The sequence below is a fragment of the Lissotriton helveticus genome, chromosome 1_1, assembly GCF_964261635.1.
Source record: "Lissotriton helveticus chromosome 1_1, aLisHel1.1, whole genome shotgun sequence".
NCBI classification, from domain to species: Eukaryota; Metazoa; Chordata; class Amphibia; order Caudata; family Salamandridae; genus Lissotriton; species Lissotriton helveticus.
In genome coordinates this window covers 332,240,215-332,261,954 of record NC_136057.1, presented here as the reverse complement: position 1 = coordinate 332,261,954, position 21,740 = coordinate 332,240,215, and the positions used below count along the sequence as shown (strand labels likewise).

Genomic DNA, 21,740 nt, shown 5'->3' with positions numbered 1-21,740 from the left:
TACCACTTTGGGTAGGAACTTGCGGTGTGTCCTCATAACTACTTTGTGCGAGTGGCAGACAGTGTACAGTTCCTGAGAACAAAGGGCCTGGATTTCACAAACTCTGCGGGCTGATGTGATAGCCACAAGGAAAGCTCTTTTTCAAGACAAATGTTGGAGAGATGCCTTGTGTATGGGCTCATAACAATCTTGCATAAGACGTGAAAGTACTATATTCAGCTCCCATGGAGGGGAAGGGCGTCTAAGGGGAGAAAAACCCTTTTTTAGTCCTCAAAGAAATCCTTAATTACCGGGATTCTAAAACAAGCATTTACAATGCAATGGTCCCGGCATTTTTAAAGTTAGAGCTATTGGCATTGCTCATGACGTTATTTTTAGTTATGTTTTTGTTTTTAAAACATAAAAATAAATGTCATTGTCATTTACAATGCCAATAGCTTAATCGCTCGCAAATGCGAGAACTATTGCATTTGCACCCATACACAGAGCCACCCACACAAAGCCACCCACACACACATACAGAGCCACGCACACACACACACACACACACACAGACAGAGCCACGCACACACACAGACAGAGCCACGCACACACACACAGACAGAGCCGTGCACACACACACAGACAGAGCCGCGCACACACACACACAGACAGAGCCGCGCACACACACAGACAGAGCCGCGCACACACACACACACACGCACACACAGACAGAGCCACGCACACACACACAGACAGAGCCACGCACACACACAGACAGAGCTGCGCACACACACACAGACATAGCCGCGCAAACACACAGACAGAGCTGTGCACACACACAGACAGAGCCGCACGCACACACACAGACAGAGCTGCACGCACACACACAGACAGAGCCGCGCACACACACACAGAGAGCCACGAACACACACAGACAGAGCCGCACACACACACAGACAGAGCCACGCACACACACAGACAGAGCCGCGCACACACACAGACAGAGCCACGCACACATACAGACAGAGCCACGCACACACACAGAGCCACACACACACAGCCACGCACACACACAGCCAGAGACACGCACACACACAGACAGAGCCACATGGCGCGGTGGTGCTGTGGAAGGATGGTTTGTTTACTGTCACTGCAGATATTCACGGCACAGCTACCTGTGGGGATTAACACGTGACACTTTCCCTCGTTGGATTTCCATAAGAAACTGCCCACTTTAGGAACACACATACCGGCAGACACATTTACCGAATGTTAAACTTGTATGCAACCCATGATGCAATTAAAAAAACATAAGATATCTGCTGGTCAGTCGGAGCGGGGTATAGGGAGGTAGCCACTGCCGTAAAAGTCAAATGTAGGTATTCGACTGAAACTTGAAGGGGGGGGCTCTATCCTTGCCTTTACTTATCCTTTTATTTTCCTTTCTTCTCATTCCTCCTTTCTCTCTTCCCTGTATCACCGTATCTTCCTCCTCTCCGTCTACCGTTTTCTGCTTCTTCTTTTCCACTACCTCTCCTCCTCCCACAGATAAAAGTACTTGCATTATTTCAGATGTTAGATGGGTCCTTTGAAACCCGAGCACAACTTTCGACAGTGCTTTGGTTTTGCAGGCTGACTTGACCTTTGTTTAAAAACCGGGCATGCATTGAACATTTTTAAAAGTTTCGGGCACCTGAAGAGTCCTCTGAAAACCGGGACACCTGTCACCCTACCCCTTACCCCCTAGTCTAGCGTTGCCCTACCGCCGTACTATGGCCTCTTCAGTCTGTCGCCCTGTCACAGTCATACCTATAAACATGCAGCAGGTGCAGTGACACCGCAGCCCAGGAAGTTCGAGGGCCCAATATGTCCCATTATTGTATTATCTTACTATCAAACCATGGGATAGGTGGGCGGAGTTCCTCGCTTGCCGGGGTCCAGGTGCAAGCGCTTCCCTTTCTTAACCTCAAGTCTAGGTTCTGAAATACATCCATGGCTGGGGTGCAGAGGGCCCTCAGACCCTCTGGCCCTGTGCCACTGCACTTGCTGCAGGACGGATCGCTGCTCCACCCTTCAATCGGTTTCTCAGCGACTGGCTCCCCCTCTGTGCAACTTTCTCCCACTGTCAGGTCGATTTCCCTGTCGATTTGGGGTCTTTTTAACTTACTAACCCACCTCCCTCCCCCCGCCGCTTTCTTTCGCACTCTCGCTTTTCTCCAGCTAGCATCTTGCTCTTGGATGTGTCTCTCCACTCTCCGCCTAATTTTCCATCACCCTGCCCGCATCTCACCCAGTCCCCTATCTCCTACTCTATCCTTTACTCCCTCTTCCAGTCTCCCTTCTTCTGGCTGCCCCACTCGTGTAAATGGCCAGGTGGTGAGAGAGTGGCTGAGGTAAAGGAGTGCTGGAGTGAGGGGCCCGTCAGTCACATCCCCCAAGTGAGGGAGGCCGAGGCCGCGTGGCAGGGTCCCAAAGTACACAAAGAACAACGGAGTCCTGTCCCGATCTCACAGCCTGACGGAAAAGTACATATGCTGCAGGGCACGGGTGTCTCTTCCACGCCGCCGGCCTCCCTCACTCACTCTGGGCATCTCTCTCTCACGCTGGGTCTGTCTCGGTCTCTTTTGGTGAATGTCGTGGGACGGGACAGATATCCGCCCGGCTAAGAGTGCTGCGGGGGTGTCAGGCAGAGCACAAAAAAGAAATAGGCACATGCAAAACGCGTTTTCTTCCAGCACTGGAGAGCCAAGGGGGAGGGGAGGGGCGGTCAGACCGAGGCCCCTCTCTACACCCGTGTAGATGTCGGGGCTGATGGGGTCCGTGGTGCGGGCGGGCGCTGGGGCTGGTGTTCTGCACAGCATTTCTTCTCTCTTCCCGGCTCCACTGTACATCCGAGAGGGGAGGAGTGAGGGGGGTAAGGCAACTTTCTGTACGCGATCAGGTGTGCCAGGGCGCCCGTCTCTGGAGCTCGGGGTGCCGGTGGGCCGGTGGGTGCTGGGGGGGGCGAAGAGCGAGATGAACGCGGAACAGGGGGTTGGGGGGGCGAAGAGCGAGTGGGACGAGAAACAGGGGGGTGGGGGGTGAGCAGAACGAGGAACAGGGATGGCAGAAAAGCAACCATTCTTGGTCGAGTAGGACAGAGACGGTTTCACTAAAGGCTGATACTTTTACTTGAAAAATGTCTCGAGGCGCATTCCACATTCGCCGTGTGCGCCATCAAAACAATGTTTACGTGAGCCAGTTACATTTTACTTGGACGTAAATGGCGCACGGAGAACATACCACATAAATAAGTTAGTAGGCGTAATTTAGCTCCCGCTGTATAGAATGTTTAGAAAATGTCTACACTGAGGTGTGACATAAATTTATTACCTGTCTAGAACAAAGCAGTCAATTACAGTGTTAAATATAGATCAGTACAGAATGACACTCTTTTTTTTAGAGACCTCACTTGATTCAACTAGTCTGTGTTTTTAAACGTGCCCCTGTCAGGTGTCACTGAGATGTAAAAAGGTCAGAGCTACTAGCATTATAGAGACTCGAATGTTTGATTAAATTCTGTGGGGCAGAAAATGCAAATTAGGCAGGACATTCTTTGGCATTTGGCACACATTGATGCAAAAGGGACCCCAAAGCTATCCATAATACACACGTTTCTTAAAAGAAAGAAAAGTATAAACGTCTCTTCATTAAGAAAAAAGCTGTGTAGAAGAGTATTGTACATCATATACTTGTTATATGTGTGCCCGCTAGGAGGCGCTGTAAGATCCAAAACATCAGAACTTGAATAGCAATGGACATACGACTGACGACGACAGCTTGAAAAACAGTGTCCGTGATTTTAACCCCTTCCATGCTGATGACGAACCCCAGCCGTCACGCTCCACGGTGCTCGTGTGCTGATGGCGGCTGGGGTTCGTCACGGCCCCGCCCTGTTCTTTTGTTTACCGCACAGCGGCGGAATCGGTCCAGCATGGAAGGGGTTAAGATGAGTTTGCTTGAAAACAAACAAAACGTGGTCATGGCAGAGGAATAGTTCTTTCCGTCCTGTTAGAATTATATTGAAACTTGTAAGGACTTGTTATTGTATTTGCCTTAAATTCTCTCGTCCATCCATTATGAATACAATTTGACCAAAATAAAACATCTCAATTTTTTTTTAAGGCGTGAACCTGACCCGAAGGTGTCGGGTATCAGATGGCCCACATTGTCATAATGGAATTGATACAATTCCTGTCTCCAATCGTTTTGAGGTAGGAAGCTGGCTGACTGTTTTTAACAAGCCCTCACCAAAAGGAAACAAGCAGGGAATAGAGGACACCACCATCTTTTTCCGAGGCGAGGCAGAAATGCCTTGGAGAAAGCATTGGATTTTTTCAGATTCGGGGGCGTGGTTTTTGCAGTTGAGTAACGGATGACGTCACAGAGTTAAAAACTGCAAAAAACACGCCCCCGAATCTGAAAAAGACGGGGCTTGAACTGAGTGACGCCCCTCTAATCCAATGGCTGGCCAGCATTTATGAGCCCCACTGTAGCAAAACATTAAATCTCGGGCTCCGCCCACACTGCTTACGCAGCGTGACGCTAGGTCCGAGACCTAAAAAGGAGCGTTGTGAGGGACATTTTCTATAAGCAATTAAAGCTGCCAGGTGCACCTTTATCAAGGAAATTTGTAAGCCAGATTTTGCTAAGTGGACTAAGTACGGAAAAATAACATCTTCCTGGCAAGTGGTGGGATCCTTATTTTTGGAAGAACACCGAATGCAGAATTTCTTCCTGTTATACTTGGCATCTTTTGGCGTGTTTCCCCATAGTTTTTGTTTTCTGACCTCCTGGTTTTGACTCTGTTTTTGCTGGCTTAGTGTCTCTGCGCACATTCTCACTGCTGATCACTGTTAAAGTGCTCCTATTGTAAATTGTGTTTTAGATTGGTGTTTCCATGATTGGCATATTGGATTTACATGTCAGTCTCTAGTAAAGTGCACTAAGTGTGCCAGGGCCTGTAAATCAAATGCTGTTAGTGGGCTGCAACACTGGATTGTGCAACCCACACAAACAGCCTGTTGATGTACTCTGGCCAGCCATTGCAGAGCCTGTGTGCAGTCTGGGACTACCATGTCAACTTGGGGAGTGTACTCACTTGCCAGGACCTAACCTTCCCTTTCTTACATGTCAGTCACTCCTAAAGTAGGCCTAATTTATCCCTGCGGGAAGGGTGCAGTGTATGTGAAAGCTAGGACATGCCCTGGTGTGTGTGGCATGTCCTGATAGTGAATTACTGCCAATTTCGTTTTTCACTATTTCAAGGGTACCTGTTCCCATAGGATGGAATGGGGAGTTTGTTTATAACATCTTATAAACATAACTGGCCCTAGGAACTAGGTAGAAATATAAAGTTTAGTATGCCTGAACTCAGAATCTAAAGATGCATCTTTTAGTGAAGGTGATTTTTACATACTGTGTTTGAAAATACCACTTTCAGAAAGTAGGTATTTTCTTGCTCAGTCATCCAGTAGGCCTCTGCTGGGGTTTTGGATTGACTGTCTGGGTTTTGAATGAAAGGGGCTGGGGAGGAGCAATGGCTCCAAATACTCTAGGAGGGTCAGGAAAGGGCTGAATAGACCTGGGCTGCATTTAGAGTAGGGGGAGGAGATTTCCTTTTATCTGTTGGGCCTGGTCTGCCTCTGACAATGCCGTCTCCACCTCCTGCCAGGAAGCCACAGCAGAGAAGGCAGAACTGGTTCTGGCTGGGCATAGACACTCTCTGCCTGAGAGGACAAAGGATTTTGGGTTATAAAAATGGGGCCCAAACCCCTGAACTATAGAACTCTTTTGGACCAAGAAGACTGCCAAGAAGAAGAGCTGGAGAAGCTATGAGGAGGAACTGCTACTTTGCTGTGTGCTTTGCTGTGTTGGTCTGCAGTGGCTGCTTTTGTCGTGGGCAGTGAAAGAGCTTAAGGTGGAGCTTGCTCCCTGTTCAAGAAGTCTCAGGAACAGCAAAGACTTCAAGCCCTCAGCACTAGGGGCTGTGTGTTTTGTGCTGCAACAGAAGAAAAAGCAACCCAATGCCTTCTATGATGGCGCTGCCTACTCCAGGTCCTGAAGGTACAGCAGAGGGAACTGCCGCAATGCCTCACCACGACCCTGGTCTCACTGACGACGCTATCTGACGCTGTCTCCGAGCCGCGGCTTGCACCGCGACCTGTGGGCACGGCACTCCGTACCACCTTTCTTCCCGACGCCCCCTTGGTATACCCGACTCTGCCGCTTCAAGCTGAAATCAATGCCGCTGCTTGCACCGTGGTTTGGGGGGAACCACTCGTAAAGTTGCATGAGGCACCGCCCTTCATACCACACCAGAGCCTCACCATGATGAGCACTGCATCACATTGCACCGCAACCCTGGTCTCACCGACGATGCCACCTGATGACGTCACCGAGCAGATGCTCACACCCTGAGCTGAGGCCAGCGCACACCGCTGCACTTTGCACTGCAGCACCTGACACCTGCCGACATCAGCCCTCCTGACTTCAACCGTGAGGAGTTCGATCTGCAACGTGTGTGAATTCAAGGGCCCTATGACTCCTGCACTGACCTCCGGAACCAACGCCTGAGGATGGTGTACTTTCGGAAGCCCAACAAGAGGTTGCCGACGCCCTGCATTTCTAAAAGGTACTGTTTTCAGGGACTTCCCGACTCCGTAGCTGGGCCGCGATGCCACGGTCAGCCCAAACTGTTTGGATTTGTTTGTTCACGGTGCCGTGATTCCCCCGGACGGAGCTATCGACTTCAAGGAACTTTAATTCAAGGTTATTTGGATAACTGAAGATTTCAAAGTACTGTATTGTGGATTTTTATCAGTTTTTGTCTTGTCATAAGTATATAAAAATATTGGATATTTTTCTAAACTGGTGTGGTGTCCTTTTGTAGTGCTTACAATGTATTACTGTTGGTTATGATAAAATGCTTTACACACTGCCTCTGAGATAAGTCTGACTGCTTGTGCCAAGCTACCAAGGGGGTGAGAATGGGTTATTTAAGGAGTGTAACTCCCTTATACTGACTAGAAGGAAGAGTCTCTACTTGGACAAAGGTGCAAAACCTTGCCAACTAGAGACCACCATTTCTAACAGTTCCACTTAAACGCATATGCAGATCGTGTGGAAGGTCTCTTAGCCTCTTTGAGAACATCCATGCAGTCCTGTGGTAGATCTAGGTGCCTATATTGTATCAGCTCAGGAGCCATGCTGCCAAATTCAAAGAGGAGAGATTGGGGTGTACTATCTGGTCTCCGAATTTCATCAGCAATCTGGTCTGCATGACAGCTGCAGATGTCGATTGATGGACCGGTGAAGAAGGTCCGTGACCCACAATTGGCAAGGCCATTCCGGAGCTATCAGGATCATCTTTGCTGACGATTGAGCCAATTTGATGAGAACTTACAGAATCAGGGTAAAGAAATCTGCCTGACCAGTCGATCCATAGGGCATTCCCAAGAGTTCCTGTCTGGTAGAAGCGCGATGCAAAGCTTTAGCATTTGCTGTTTTCAGCGGTGGTGAACAAGTCGACGCTGGGGTAGCCCATCCCAAAAATATGTCTTGTACCATGTCATCGCGCAAGACCCACTCGTTTTTTTCCTGCAGGAGTCTGCTGAGACTGTTCGCTTGAGCATTTTGGACACCTGGTATGTGTACTGCTGTGATGGTCAGGTCCCTGGCAAGAAGCCATTTTCAGGTTGTCTGAGACTCACTGGATAGGAGTCTGGACCTTGTCCCCCCGCTTCTTAAGGTAGTACATTGTTGTGGTGTTGTCCATTTGAACTAGCAGGGAGGGGCTGTTGAACGGAGGGCAGAAAGCTTTCAACGCCAGATGGACTGCTATAAGTTCCAAGAGGTTGATGTGGTACAAGGCTTCCTTCTCTGACCATTTCCCCTGGATCTGGAGATGGCCCATAAGTGCTCCCGAACCCAGCACCAATCCGTCTGTGACGACAGTCTGAGATGGTATCTCCTGATGGAATGGAGTGCCCTGGAGGAGATTGAATGGGGAGCACCAGCATTTGAGAGATGACTTCACATGGAGGGATAGCTGTATCCTGTCCTCCCAGTTCCCCTTCAGTTGGTCGAGAAATTCCTGCAAAGGCCTCATGTGTAGACGTGCATTCGGTGTAAGGAATATGCACAAAGCCATCGAGCCGAGGAGAGAGGTGACTGACCTTACTGTTGGATGGGAAGCTTTTATTAGCTTCTGACAATTCAGAAGGATTGATCCGTTTCTTTTCTCTGAAGGAAACACTTTTACCTTTACTGTGTCGATTGAGGCACCTAGATAATTCAAGGTCTGTACTGGGGTAGAAATGAACTTATCCAGATTGATCTGAAGACCCAGTCTCTCTAAGAGGTCGCGAGTCCAGTTGTAATGACGTTGGACCTCTTGAGGTGAGGAGGCCTTGATGAGCCATTTGTCCAGATATGGATAGACGAATACCTTGTGTCTCTGGAGATGGGCCGTGACTACTGCCAAGCACTTAGTGAATTTTCTGGGTGCTGATTTTAGTCCAAATGGGAGGACCCAGTGCTGGTAATGGCCCTGTCCCACCATGAACCTTAAGATTTTGCGATGCTTTCTGGCAATTGGTATGTAAAAGTACGCATCTTGAAGGTCGATTAAGCAAAGCCAATCTCCTTGATGTAGCCGAGGATGAATTGGGTGTAGAGCCAGCAACCTGAACTTTTCTCGTTGAATCAATTTTTTGGCTCTCTTGAGGTCTAGAATGGGTCTGAATTTATTTTTGTCTTTCTTCTTGAGAAAGTATTGGGAATAAATGCCTTGTCCTCTTTGTTGGTGAGTGACTGATTCCACCGCCAACTTCTGTTAAAGGATGTTGACCCCCACTCATAAGACAGGAAGCTGGAAGTTGGTTGGTTTCGGAGGGATGGAAGGTGGAGGACTGATGAACCGAAGGCAATATCCATTGCGCATAATATTCAGCACAGATGTATGACGTTACAACGCATACTTTTACCACGCATACCTTTACAACGCGGTATTTACAACGAACACCGTTACAACGCATAGCGCTTAGAGGTGCTGGATAGTGGTAAGTATAATTTTCTATTCCAACTCCAGTCCCCGTGGACACTAGGGAAGTTGTTGGATAGAAAATTAAACTTATTACTTACCCTAGAGCGCCCCCCAGCGCAATGCGTTGTAATGGTGTGCGTGGTAATACCTGCGTTGTAATGGTAGTGCGTTGTAAAAATTTCATTGTAAACGTTGCATACCATTCAGCACCCAAGAGTCTTTTGTTATATTTTGCCGCTCTGTCCGGTAATGACTTATGCTTCCCCCCACTGGAGTGGGGAACAGAAGAGGGGGAACTAACGCTTCAGGGCTTTGGCCCAGCAGGTTATTTACCCCCTTGAGGGTGTTGTTGAGAAGATCTTCCTCTTGGCTATCGTCGCTGATACGACTGATAAGGTTGTTGTCTCTGAGACGAGAAGCGTCGTTGATAAGGCTGGAAAGATTTGAACTGATCTGATCCCTAGGTCTTTCTAGGCCAACCACCTTCAAGGTCTCCATCTCAGCCTTCATTTCCATCATTTCCTCATCAGCGTGGGCACCAAAGAGAGTGGTACCAGAAAAGGGAAGGTTTAAAATCCTTTACTACGCTCCTGCTTTGAGAGAGGTGAGACGCAGCCACGATTTTCGCCAGAGACCTATCCCATGGCAATATTCATGAGCGGCTAGTAATGAAGTAGGTGCTGCTGCACTAATCACCTGGTTTGAAACCATTAGGCATTCATTAAGGATTTCCATAAAATCTCCCTTCTTATCCATGGGCAGATGGTCAAGAAATTGATTCAAGGACTCCCAAAGGGCTCTAGCATACCTGCCTAGCCAGGCAGTGGCGCTGGCTGCCTTCATGGACGTTGCAGCCGTTCTGCATATCTTGCGACCCACAGAGTCCATTTTATAGCTTTCTTTGTCTGGAGGGACTGTGGATGATGGGGTAGTGGCATGTTGTGTTCTAGCCGCTACCACAATAACAGAGTCAGGTGCTGGATCAGAGCAGAGGAATGCTGAATCTTGCTCTGGGGGACGATATTTCTTGTGAAGCCTAGCAGGCACTGTCTTGACCACTGCTGGGGTGAGGAAGAGCTTCATGGCCGGTTCAAGGAGGTCTGGCACCAGAGGTAACATGTGTCTAGCAATAGATTTTTGCTGCAGGGTTTAAAAAATGACCAATGTAGTCGGTGTTGGAGCTGATAAAGAGGTATTTAGTTTTGTAGCACCCCTTATTGGAACCTCCTGAAAGGTAGGGACATCAACCACAGGTGATATCTGTGGAGTTGGCGAAAATGTTAGTATGGGAGAGTATTGACCTGTAGAAGTAGAAGATGATGACCATGTATAGTGATGACAACTGTGATGAGATCTTTGGTACGAAGTGGAAGTATGCCAAGAGGCGTGACGATGGTGATGATGCCTAGAATGATGGTGGGATCTTGACCTTGCTCTTAGTGGTGTTACTAGAGCTGGAGGTGATGGTGGAGGAGGAGGTGGGGGAGGTGGAGGTGGAGGAAGCAGTGGAGTAGGTGGAGGTGGAGGAGGAGATTGAGGAGGCTGATGTGGAGAAGACAAAGGGAACGCTGTTTGATGCTGCGACGATGGATAGTAAGTCCTGTAATAGTCTGAGTTCGGTGACGAATAGACACATCTCCTCTTTTTCCTGATCTCCTCAAGCCCGGGAGATGAAGATAGAGATTTGGACATCAAATGCCTTAACCTCGATGTCGACGGTGAGGGTCGACGGCGTTTTGACATTTGGAAGGTCCTCGACGTCGAGCTTTGAGCTTGCCTCAACGGCGATCTTCGGTGTCTTGACGGCAAGCTCCGTGTTTGCCTAGACGTCGACAAGACGTCCATGTCTTGACGTTGATCTCCTTGTTCATCTCAAAGGCGAGCTGCGATGAGAACACTTCAAAGTTGATCTTTGTTGTCGGCGTCTAGAAGGAGACCTGCTTAGAGTCTTTGACATCGTTCTACGGTGCTTGGTCGACATCGTGCCTTGACTAGACGGTGAACATACCGGCAACATACCTCCTCTTGATATCGAAGCCCTCAACGTCGACTGGGACTGATGGCATTTTTGAGAATCTTTCTTCCTGGTACGTTTTGTTGGGGCTGTAGACAGGGACTTGGTAGAGGTTCTACCCTCTCCAAGGCTTGAGATCCCACCTTCAGGATGCCGTCTTCTCTGCTTCTCTGTCCTATGGAGACAAATCATCTCCGGGTCTCTCTGAGTATGTTTGGTGAAGTTCCTACAGTGTTGACAAGTTTTAGGAACATGGTTGTGTGGAAGACAAATGATACAGACCTCATGAGCGTCTGTCTTGGTCTTCTTTCTCCCACAAGCTGGGCACCTGTCAAAGAGAGATGGCATTTTTGACAAAATGCTCCTAATTCCTGTCAGAAAATAACAGAAACAGGCAGGGAGAGACAACAGATGTCAAATGAAACACTAAAAGTTGAAATTCAAAGTAGTATTTTGAAGAAAAAGACCACCAGTGGTCGAGCTCAATGCTCCAGTATCCTGTCAGCAGGAGGCAGAAAAAAGAACTAACGTAACTGCCACCTGCTATGCGTGATGAGATACTGGTGGTGCCTAGTCCCTTAAAGGCACAGTGTTCTTTTTTAGACATATTATGACAGCCTATGAGACTACTCTGCCATGCTCCCTTCATCTCTATAATAAAGATAAAAAAGGGTTTGTGAGAGATATTTCTACTGACTGACACTAAAATGATCTCAAATGTACTTATTCTCGCCCCTTTTTTCTCTTCAGGATGAAGAACCAGGCCAGAGTAGCCTAGGTAAATAGGCTGCATAATCTGTATCTTTTTCTTAAGTGTCTTTGCAGGCCTTCTTGAAGTAAGACGAACATCTACACTTAAGAAGATATCGATATAACAACTGCTCTGGGGTCCCCGGGCATGGGAAGAACTATTAATTTCTTATGACTATACATGGAAATCCCCTGCTAGAGAAGAAGAGGCTTTTCTTGTTGTCCAGGATCACAAATAGAACAATCTGGGGATAACCACGTCTGGACAGTTGCTGTAACTGGTCGCGGTGTAACTTTAGTTCATGACACTTTAACAGAGACGTGATCAGAGCTTCTGCTTAGTTATTGTGGAGATCTAACAAGTGGTCTGTTTTCAGCCAATGTTGCTTATTATCATCCCATGTCACAGATGCTGGGTCTTCTGTGATAGGAGAAGATAATTTGTTCTACCATTGTCAATATAATACCATTGCAGTCATACTGTCCATTTGATTCAGTACTGTGTATTCAACAAGCAAGAAAAAACACTTGAGTGCTCAGATGAATGGCCTGACACTTGAGGACATTTATGTGCTCTCACTATTCGTTCCCAGACCATCTGCTGTGCATTGTCAGTTCTTGCATGGGAATTACCCATTACTACTTGATGCTTTGAACTGTGAAAAGGCAGGTATTTTGTTAAGTTGTATGCCAGGATCCACCAAACCAAAGTATGGTTTAAGTGGCCAGTAGCCAACACCTTAATCTTACATGATCCTTTCACCTGCCTTCACTGAAGGCCTAACTTCTACTGGATAAGTCTCATTAGGAGCCTGCAGTGTGGGATTAATGGAATACAGGACAACTTGAGTGCTCAAGGAGACCTGTGCTGTTGCACTGGGACAATGCAGAGTTACAAAATAATCGTGACTGGGGTCAACAGCTCTGCCACTTGATCTAATGAGGGAAAAGTCTTCCCTTGAGAATGTTCCATGGCATGTCAGGGTAGTTGCTGGTGATAGGGATGATATGGCCTTCTTCAGGGTAGGTCCCCGTGGTAGGAATACTATGAGACAGGTTGTCTTAGGTGGTCTTTGAGTCTTCTACTTTCTTTGCTGTTGATTCTTTTCTGTCAGTTACCTAGATATTTAAAAACCTGACAACCTATTTTGCACAGATGTACAGCAGTAGGCGCTAAGCTTTTCATGAAGACTTTTGGGGCTGATCTGAAGCCAAAGGAAACAGCTTTGATAGTCTTTTACAGCCATGCAAACTCTCCTACACTACCTGTGTTTACAATGAATGGGAATATGAAGAAAGGGTCGTAAAAGTGTAGGAAGGTCAGGGATTTCCCTTCTTGTAGTAGAGAGAGGACCTTATGAAGCATGACCACCCTGAAGGACGTCGAAACGTATTTAATAGAGTAGAAGGTTTGATTGAGCTGAAAAATATTTGTTGCAACTGTTGCTAATGATGAAACAACTCCAAGTTTGGTAGTCAACATATGGGGCCCGATTCACAGAATGAACTTAAGACTCAATCCTAACTTCTGTGAATACCAAAAGTAGTAAGTTCATTCTGTGAATGCCAAAAGTAGTAAGTGCATTCTGTGAATACCAAAACAGTAGTAAGTATAGGATTGAGTCTTAAGTTCATTCTGTGAATCGGGCCCATTGATTTTTGTAAGGAATCTAGTGTGTGTCTGCAATGCTAAAAAGTGCTCTGCTCAAATTTTACAGCACAATCTCAGCCTGTGAAGCTCATCTTCTTTTTTGGTGACAGCTGTCTGTAGTTTTGTCACTGACATCTGGAATACCCTAAATCATTCTGGGATTCGCAGTATACACCATGTTGTCTGGTCTGAGAGCCACATTGTGAGCATCAGCCTCTTCATATCATTAGCTTCATCTTCGCTCTCACTGAGATCAACCATGGCCTCCTGAATTGGAGGCACAAATGTCCACAGGGCTGAAATTGAAACTGGTAGCATAAGCTGCTGCAGCAGAAAAGGAGGTTGTTGGGGCAGAAGTAGAGCAACCGGTGATGCTGTATTAGTCAATTAGAATGGCTGAAAGGAGAAATAGGTTGCCATTGGGGTGGAGTTCAATTCTCCAGTTTTGCACACACATTTTCCACCATCTGCTGGAAAGACAAAGATATCCACTGGGCCCTGCGCCATCTGTGGTTCCCTGGGTATTAGCTGTTCCACCACAGTATGATAAGAGGGTAACATGGCATCACGGGAACAAAGAAACAGCAAAATGATCCTCACAAGTACCAACAAAATAATCTGTTTTCCGCTAAGCAGGCTATTTAATTTTTTTACATCTCTAAAGCCAAAACAAAAGGTCAAAGAAAGGCCCTTCCTGTGGCAAATACCTGCCTGAGCAAGAAAACATGACGGCTCAGATTACAGGAGGCAAAATAGCTTTACAGTTTTATACAGATTATTGTCACCTTTAGCAGTACATAATTGAGTTAAACGTCTATGGTAAGGACATGGGCAATATTAGTGTTTGGTTGACAATAAGGGTTAACGTCCGGGTAATCATTTGTAATAGATTTGTCTAGTTTCCATCTTCTGTTTTTTAAAATTGTGGTTAACGGAATGCAAAGTTGGGTTTCCTACATTTTGCATATTTTATTTTTTAAATTAAGTTTTCTCGAACTTTAACTTTCCAACATAGGTCTCCCACCTTCATTGTTTTAGCAATTGGTAAACGTATCAAATGCAAAGGAATGTGAAACTGAATAGAACGTATAACAATGTTAAAATGTAAACTATATTAAGTAGTATGGCATATAAACACAAAGTAAGTTCTTAAATGTAGATTGAGAGTAATCACTACAAGGTGCTTACCTTGGGATTAGCTTTTTTGTACAATGCTCTGAGTAAAAATGGTTTTATCAACAGCATCCAAGGAACAGCCAACAAGGCCATGATAACTAGAGCGCTTTGCACTTCTTTCTGGAAAAAAAACACAGACAGTTCTGCACTGTGAATACCAAAGTAGAGAAGTTTAGAGAATGTTTTAAGATTTCTTAATAAAAAAAATAGTTCCAGGGCAGAGCCTTTGTTGTGGGTATGGAAGGTATAGTATTGTAGTACGTTTTTGTCCAACAGTAAGGATTGGAGAAGGGATGAGTGGCTATCTTCATCTTTTTTCCCAATGGAGGTTGATATCTTCCGGCAAAATATGATTACAAGAGAGGGTGAGAAGACCATTGCTATCATCAAGGACACTATAAATAACACTTTTTTTTCTGCCAGGCTGGTGGTTGAAAATGCTGGGGTAATCCCCAGTAATCTTCATTATTCTGAGCCCCAGGTCTTCCCATTCCTTACACATGAGCAGTTTGCCTGCTCCACATAGCTTATTACCTAACTGTGGTCAAAATACTTTCCCCAATATGGCACTAGGACAGCCTGAGAATACCAAATAAACTCATAAGAAAGAAAAACAAAACAATCACCATAAACTGAAACCAAGGAGGGAAGTACAGACTCAGGAATGGAACAGGAAAACCTGTACTCAGAGTAATGAACATTACGGGTGAGTAACCAGGCATTACCTCCTGGTCCGTCTCTCTATTCCATTCCTTACACATGAGCCCATACCAAAGCTTATGGCGATTGATTCAAACAGAAACCAAGCATGATGTAACATAGTTGAGCTTTAATGCAAAATATAGTACAAATCACATTGTGGAGAGGTGTGGCTCACTGGTTAGAGGCGGCAGACCTGTAAGCAGAGAACGGCCCGGGACCAGGGTTCAATTCCCAACGCGGCAGGGTCTTGGACCAGGGTCAACGGACTCGATAATTCTCGCCTCAGTGCCTACTCTAACCAGGGAACACACTCAGTAACTCTGGGTATTAAGCTTGTCTCATCTCTACAACGGCCCCCCACAGACGCCGGGGATGCCTGGTTTCACCCTGGAGATACCCAGAAAGGGACCATCTCACAGGGAAAACCAGGACGGGTTCCCCAGCGGTCTACAGCGCCAGGACACTCGGGTAGAGTAACAGTGCGCTTTACAAGTATCCCACATTTATATGCAGTCGATAAAACATAAGCGCCAAACTCTGCTGAAGCAGCCACCCCCAACTGAAGATGGTAGTGGGAACAAAAGGTGTTGTGAGAGCCCCATGTAGCATTATCACAAATGTCACGCACCCTTAAACATTGCCCAGGTTGAGGAAACACCCAGAGTTGACCGCCACTGGACGGAAGAGGAAAGAGGACAGTGAGCACCCTTGTAAAAGAAGACAACAGCACACTTCACCCATGTAGTCAGAGTGGACAAAGAAGGCTTGAGACCCTTCCATGAGAGACCACAGGTGACAAACAATGAATTCACCTGGTACAGGCAAGGAAGATGTGAAGGGCTCTCAACACATCCAGAGAATGGAGAACCTCTTTCTCCGGAGACAACGGGTCAGGATAAAAAACCTGAAGGACAGAAAAAACTGACTAGGGTACAAAATCCATTTGTACGGACAGAAACGCAAAAAGGGCAGGGCAGTAAAGGCCCATTCCTGCTAACCCTGGGTGCAGAAGAAACCACCACAAAAAAAAGAACTTTAGCAAAAAGAGACTTAAGTTCAACGGATACTAAGGGTTCAATGAAGGACCAATCAATGCCTGAAGCGCCAATAGAAGCATCCAGGCGTGGACCAAAGAGCGGGAGACAGGACGCCGAAGCAAAAAAACGTTCTGGATCCAGTCTGACGCCTGGGGATAAGTGTAGGAAACTGGCTTTTATGTAGTGGGCCAATGTGAGGGCACGCCATGCAAAAAGTCCAGACAACTCGTGTTGGTTTACAGGAGCTTACTTTAATGATCCCAACTACTCTATTTATAGTAGTCTGATAGAGCAGCTTAGATTTATCAGAGGGGAGTGTTAAACATTTGTTGTACACACTAGTCAATAAATGAGGCACACACTCAAGAAGAAATCCCAGTCTAATTGATAGAAATAACACAGATTTTTATATGAATTTAGATACCAACATCTTCAGAATCAGGTAAGTACTTTCTGAGTTATTGATTTTAGAAGAAAACAGTAAAATACTCTAATAACGTTTTTTGAGGAATGAGCCCTGAGCAAGGTAATGTTATCCTATTGGAGGTAAAACATACACAGCAAACATATATTTGCAGTGGATGTATGACGTTACAACGCGAAATATTACAACGCACTCCGTTACAACGCATTTTTTACAACGCAGGATCCATTACATCGCATGCCTTTACAACGCATGACATTACATAGCAGATGCTATTACAACGCATGCCATTACAATGTAAGTATAGGTAAGTATATTATTTTTTTTTTTAAATGTAAGTCATTTAAATTTAATTAATTAAATAAATTAAATTAATTTTAAATAATTATTTAGTACATATATTACTTTAAGTTTATTTTTAAAAGAACTTTTAATAATAAAGAACTATTTGTAATAAATAATAAAATTATTAAAATTAATTTTTTAAATTAAAATAAAAGATTGTATTTTAAAACTAAACCCTAAAAAAAACCTGTACCCCAAAACCCAAACCCAGCCCTGAACCCTAAAAATACCCCTGTACCCCAAAACCCAAACCCAGCCCTGAACCCTAAAAATACCCCTGTACCCCAAAACCCAAACCCAGCCCTGAAACCTAAAAATACCCCTGTACCCCAAAACCCAAACCCAACCCTGAAACCTAAAAATACCCCTGTACCCCAAAACCCAAACCCAGCCCTGAAACCTAAAAATACCCCTGTACCCCAAAACCCAAACCCAGCCCTCAAACCTAAAAATATCCCTGTACCCCAAAACCCAAACCCAACCCTGAAACCTAAAAATACCCCTGTTCCCCAAAACCCAAACCCAGCCCTGAAACCTAAAAATACCCCTGTACCCCAAAACCCAAACCCAGCCCTGAAACCTAAAAATACCCCTGTACCCCAAAACCCAAACCCAGCCCTGAAACCTAAAAATACCCCTGTACCCCAAAACCCAAACCCAACCCTGAAACCTAAAAATACCCCTGTACCCCAAAACCCAAACCCAACCCTGAAACCTAAAAATACCCCTGTACCCCAAAACCCAAACCCAACCCTGAAACCTAAAAATACCCCTGTACCCAAACATAAATTAATATATTTATTTATTTTTAATATTAATTAAATTAATTAAATAATGTTAAATAAAATATAAAATAAAATTATATACTTACCTATACTTACGTTGTAATGGCATGCGTTGTAATAGCATCTGCTATGTAATGTCATGCGTTGTAAAGGCATGCGATGTAATGGATCCAGCGTTGTAAAAGTTGCGTTGTAATAGAAGTGCGTTGTAAAAGTTGCGATGTAACGGCTGTTTCCCATTTGCAGTCAATGTTCGGTCCTTTGGAACTTAAGGTGCACAAGGGCCAAGGTTCAAAGACCAACCAGCAGTTTGAGTTTATCTTTCCTGGGGTGTCCGTGACCGTTAATCAGTGGTGCCTGAAACAAAGAGACTGCAACGGGGGACTTAGGGACAAGTCTGGGAGAACCCAAGGGGGTTCAGGTCATGAGGACCCCTAGACTAAGGGGAAACAATCAGGATTCACACCCCAGGCTGTGATGCTCTGGTGCAGAGGGTCTTAGCTGGCTGGCCATTGGAGGGCGAGGCTCTCACAGTTGTCTGACTGTTTTGCCCAGGAGGGAAAATCAAGTCGGCAGGGCAACTCTGGTCATGGATTCCATTGGTCCAGTAGTCAGTCAATGTGTAGGTAGGTTTTCAATGGTGGTGGTGTTCTGACAGGACAAAAACAAGCCTTGGCAGGTGCAGGTGCTACAGTATGCGGGGTATTTGTGCAGGGGGGCTCCTGGAGGGTCTGGATCTCGACATTTGGCAGAGAGAAATTTGGTAGAGCCACAAAGACATCCATCTGATGTGCTGTTCCCTTTATTGGTGTACGGAACAAGTGCGCTCAGTGCCTGTGGATGCAGGGGGATGGCTCCTCCACCTCAAGGGAGTCAGAGAAGTGCCAGATAGTCCTCTAAGTGTTGGGGAAGATGCACAGCTTTTGGTCGAGTCGGGTCTTTGCAATTGTCAAGGTAACATCAGCCAGGCAAAGTTTTGTGCCAAGTTCTGTGTCGGTCCGCAGTTCTTGCGGAGACAGCTCTTCTTTGTCCTTATTCTGTTCCCAGGTAGACAAACCCATCTGTCTAGTGTTGGGAAGACTCTGAAGTACTCAATTTAAGGGCTTGGAGGGGAGTATATGGTAGTAGCCAATGGGCTAACTAACACTAGGGTGACTACACCCCCTATACCACGATGTCCTGTGGAGAGTGGGCATAACCCTGATCCATAATTCTCAATTTTTGCCAAAAATAAGATGGCGAAACCCTTCTGTGGCTGTCTACATCAAGTAGCCTACCTTAGGGGTGTGACTAGCCTGTAAGTGAAACACGCCTCCTAAATATTTAATTTCCCACATGATCTGGTGCCAAATGGGTGTCAGGGCAGGAGGTATTGTCCACCGGTCTGGGGGGAAGATGTGGTTGCATATAAGAGGTGGCAGAGACTTTGAAGCCTCTGGGCTTCAAATGCTAAATTCACTCGCTTACCATCCTGCTGGAGGATGTGTGATCACCTTCTGCTGAGCAAGCATTATTTCTGGCCTTTGAGAGCACTGGTTCCCACCTGCAGGGTCAGAAACTCACCTGTGGTGGCGCTCTAGGTAGCCGTAGCCGTAGGCAACTCACTGAAGCATCAGGCATTAGGCATTAGGATGGTGCAGCTTGTGTTAACTGAACTACCCACTTGCCTCCGTCCTCCCCCAGCAACTGTTTCCTCTACCCTGTGGAACAGCAACAATCCTACAAGGGACAAAAGGAACATCAGGAAAATAAGGATACATAAAGGACAAACAAAGGCCACAAAAGGAAACTAAGGGGACATAAAGTCCAGTTAACCTGGGGTAAGCCTGGAGGTGGAGAACACAGACTGACTGACAAACTCACATCCACTCAAGGATACAAGTGGCTCATTGGTGGCTTACTGAGTCTGTGCTTGCTCGGGCTCCCCTCCCTAAGCGGCCTCTCAGGGTGGGGCGAGGCGTCACACCTTTACAGCAGGAAAGGGCTGTGGAAGGTGTCAAGGAGACCACTGGCGCAACCTGCTTTCTTTTCTGTATCATGCTACCAGGCTCTAGCTTCTCACATAGCATATTCAGTCCTTTCTGGTGGTCAGATCGAGTGCACCTATATCCATCACTGGGACATTGGGCGATTGATCTACAGGGGTCAGAAGAAAAGACATATATCACTTGGGCTACTTTGCCACGGGGCCCAGGGTGGCTCGAAAGGAGCGAGAGGAGGACAGACCTGAACTCCCCGTCGTATCAGACCAAATACTTTATTTAACACCAATTACACCAATAAGAGGACTTCAGATTAGCCCTAAGGTGCATACAACTGTAACCAGCTTCCCAGGACCTAGCACCACCTTCTACCAGTCAAAGATTACTTATAAATTCAATATTATAAAAAAAGCAGGGGCAGATATTTTCTCAAGCAATTTAAGTCTTAAGGGCCTGCCCATCCCCCTGAGTCCCACAGAGACCATATGTAAGGGGGGAGGGGAGGTCTTAACACAGTATCTTTTCGGCTAGAAGCAACACCAGGAACAAGCAAGCCCTCTGGGTCCCCGGAGCTCCCCAGGGGGGCCTCCAAAAGGAAGGTGTCCCTGCTCCCTGCTCTGCCCTGTGCAGGGTGAGGGATCAGCCTGCTCTCTGTGGTACTTACACTACCCTCAGACCCTGGGGTCAATCGGTCCAGCACAACAAGAGACAAAAGAGAAAATAGTCAGTGACGCTGCCTCATCAAAAGGTGGAGGGGGACTTATCACAGCCGCTGTTCAACTCTTCCCTGGGTGGGAAGCCTATCCCACTTATTAACTCAGATTGAGGAACAAGAGAAGACATAGGCGGCCCCTGGAGAAATGGTATGCTCCACTCCATTGACAACAGATCTAACATAGGGGACATCCTCATCCCGGATGCGCAACCAATCAAGGATGTAAAAGATCACAGGCTAACAGGTTGAATCAATTGATTGTCATTGAAGAAGACTCCCAAAACCTTGTAAAAGATCTATCTTATCTCCACTCAAAAGAATGGGAGATCATGCTGTCATCTTATGGAAATGAAGTCCTTAAATACTCAAGCCCCACAGGAATCCCAAAGAGGGACCCAAGGACCATTAAGAGTCGCTCTGAGCCACTGCTCTTGGCCAGCATTGATGAAACAATTACAAATCTAAACAACACCGTAAAATGGGCTCAGGCGTACTCCGATGGTCCCCGCCAGACATGTAATTACTCTCCGCTCCTTGATAAACTAAGCTCACTCTTAGGTGATAACAAAGCTCATGGGCGAATTGAAAGAAGAAGTCAAAGCAAATCCTCAAAAGCACAAAGGTGAGCCCCAGAAGATGAGGAAAAAAAGTGAAAATGGATATTTGGCCGGGCAAAGAGATGGCACAACAGTTGAAACAGTAGTTGAGACAGCAGCAATCAACCACTATAGATAGCAACGCTGAAGGCAACTGCTTGCACACCTCACTTAGTGCCAGCACTCTCTGGGACAAACCCTCCTCTTTAGTTGGACTCAGCAGGGCACACTCCGCAGATTAACAGAACCCAAATGTAAACAATCAAAAAAGAAGGAAGGGCTGCAATAAAAATCTATTCTGGAATCAGAATATGGTGTCCTACCCTTTGTTCCAAACAAGAAAATGTTCAGCTGTCACTATCCAGCCCAAGGATCAACATCAGCTCAGCTTCCTGGAAGTGGTGCCTGAAGGTGTAGGCCAAAGTTCTGAACCTACCCCCTGGCTCAGAATGCTAATATAGGATCCCCCTACAACTCTCAGAATAATAGCCAAGCA

General features: G+C 46.3%; 1 protein-coding gene across 14 annotated transcripts in view; it reads right to left on the bottom strand.

The window, feature by feature from the left end:
- Positions 1 to 21,740, bottom strand: part of LOC144804990 (V-type proton ATPase 116 kDa subunit a 4-like) — a 6,844,636-nt gene that overhangs the window by 3,123,548 nt on the left and 3,699,348 nt on the right. For 12 of the 14 annotated variants that reach the window (XM_078671938.1, XM_078672103.1, XM_078672267.1 and 9 more), the window contains one exon: positions 14,671 to 14,778. The exons of the other annotated variants lie outside the window; for them this stretch is intronic. In XM_078671938.1, the coding sequence (XP_078528064.1) occupies positions 14,671 to 14,778 (108 nt within the window). The remainder of the gene's footprint in view (positions 1 to 14,670; positions 14,779 to 21,740) is intronic. 14 annotated transcript variants of the gene reach the window in all.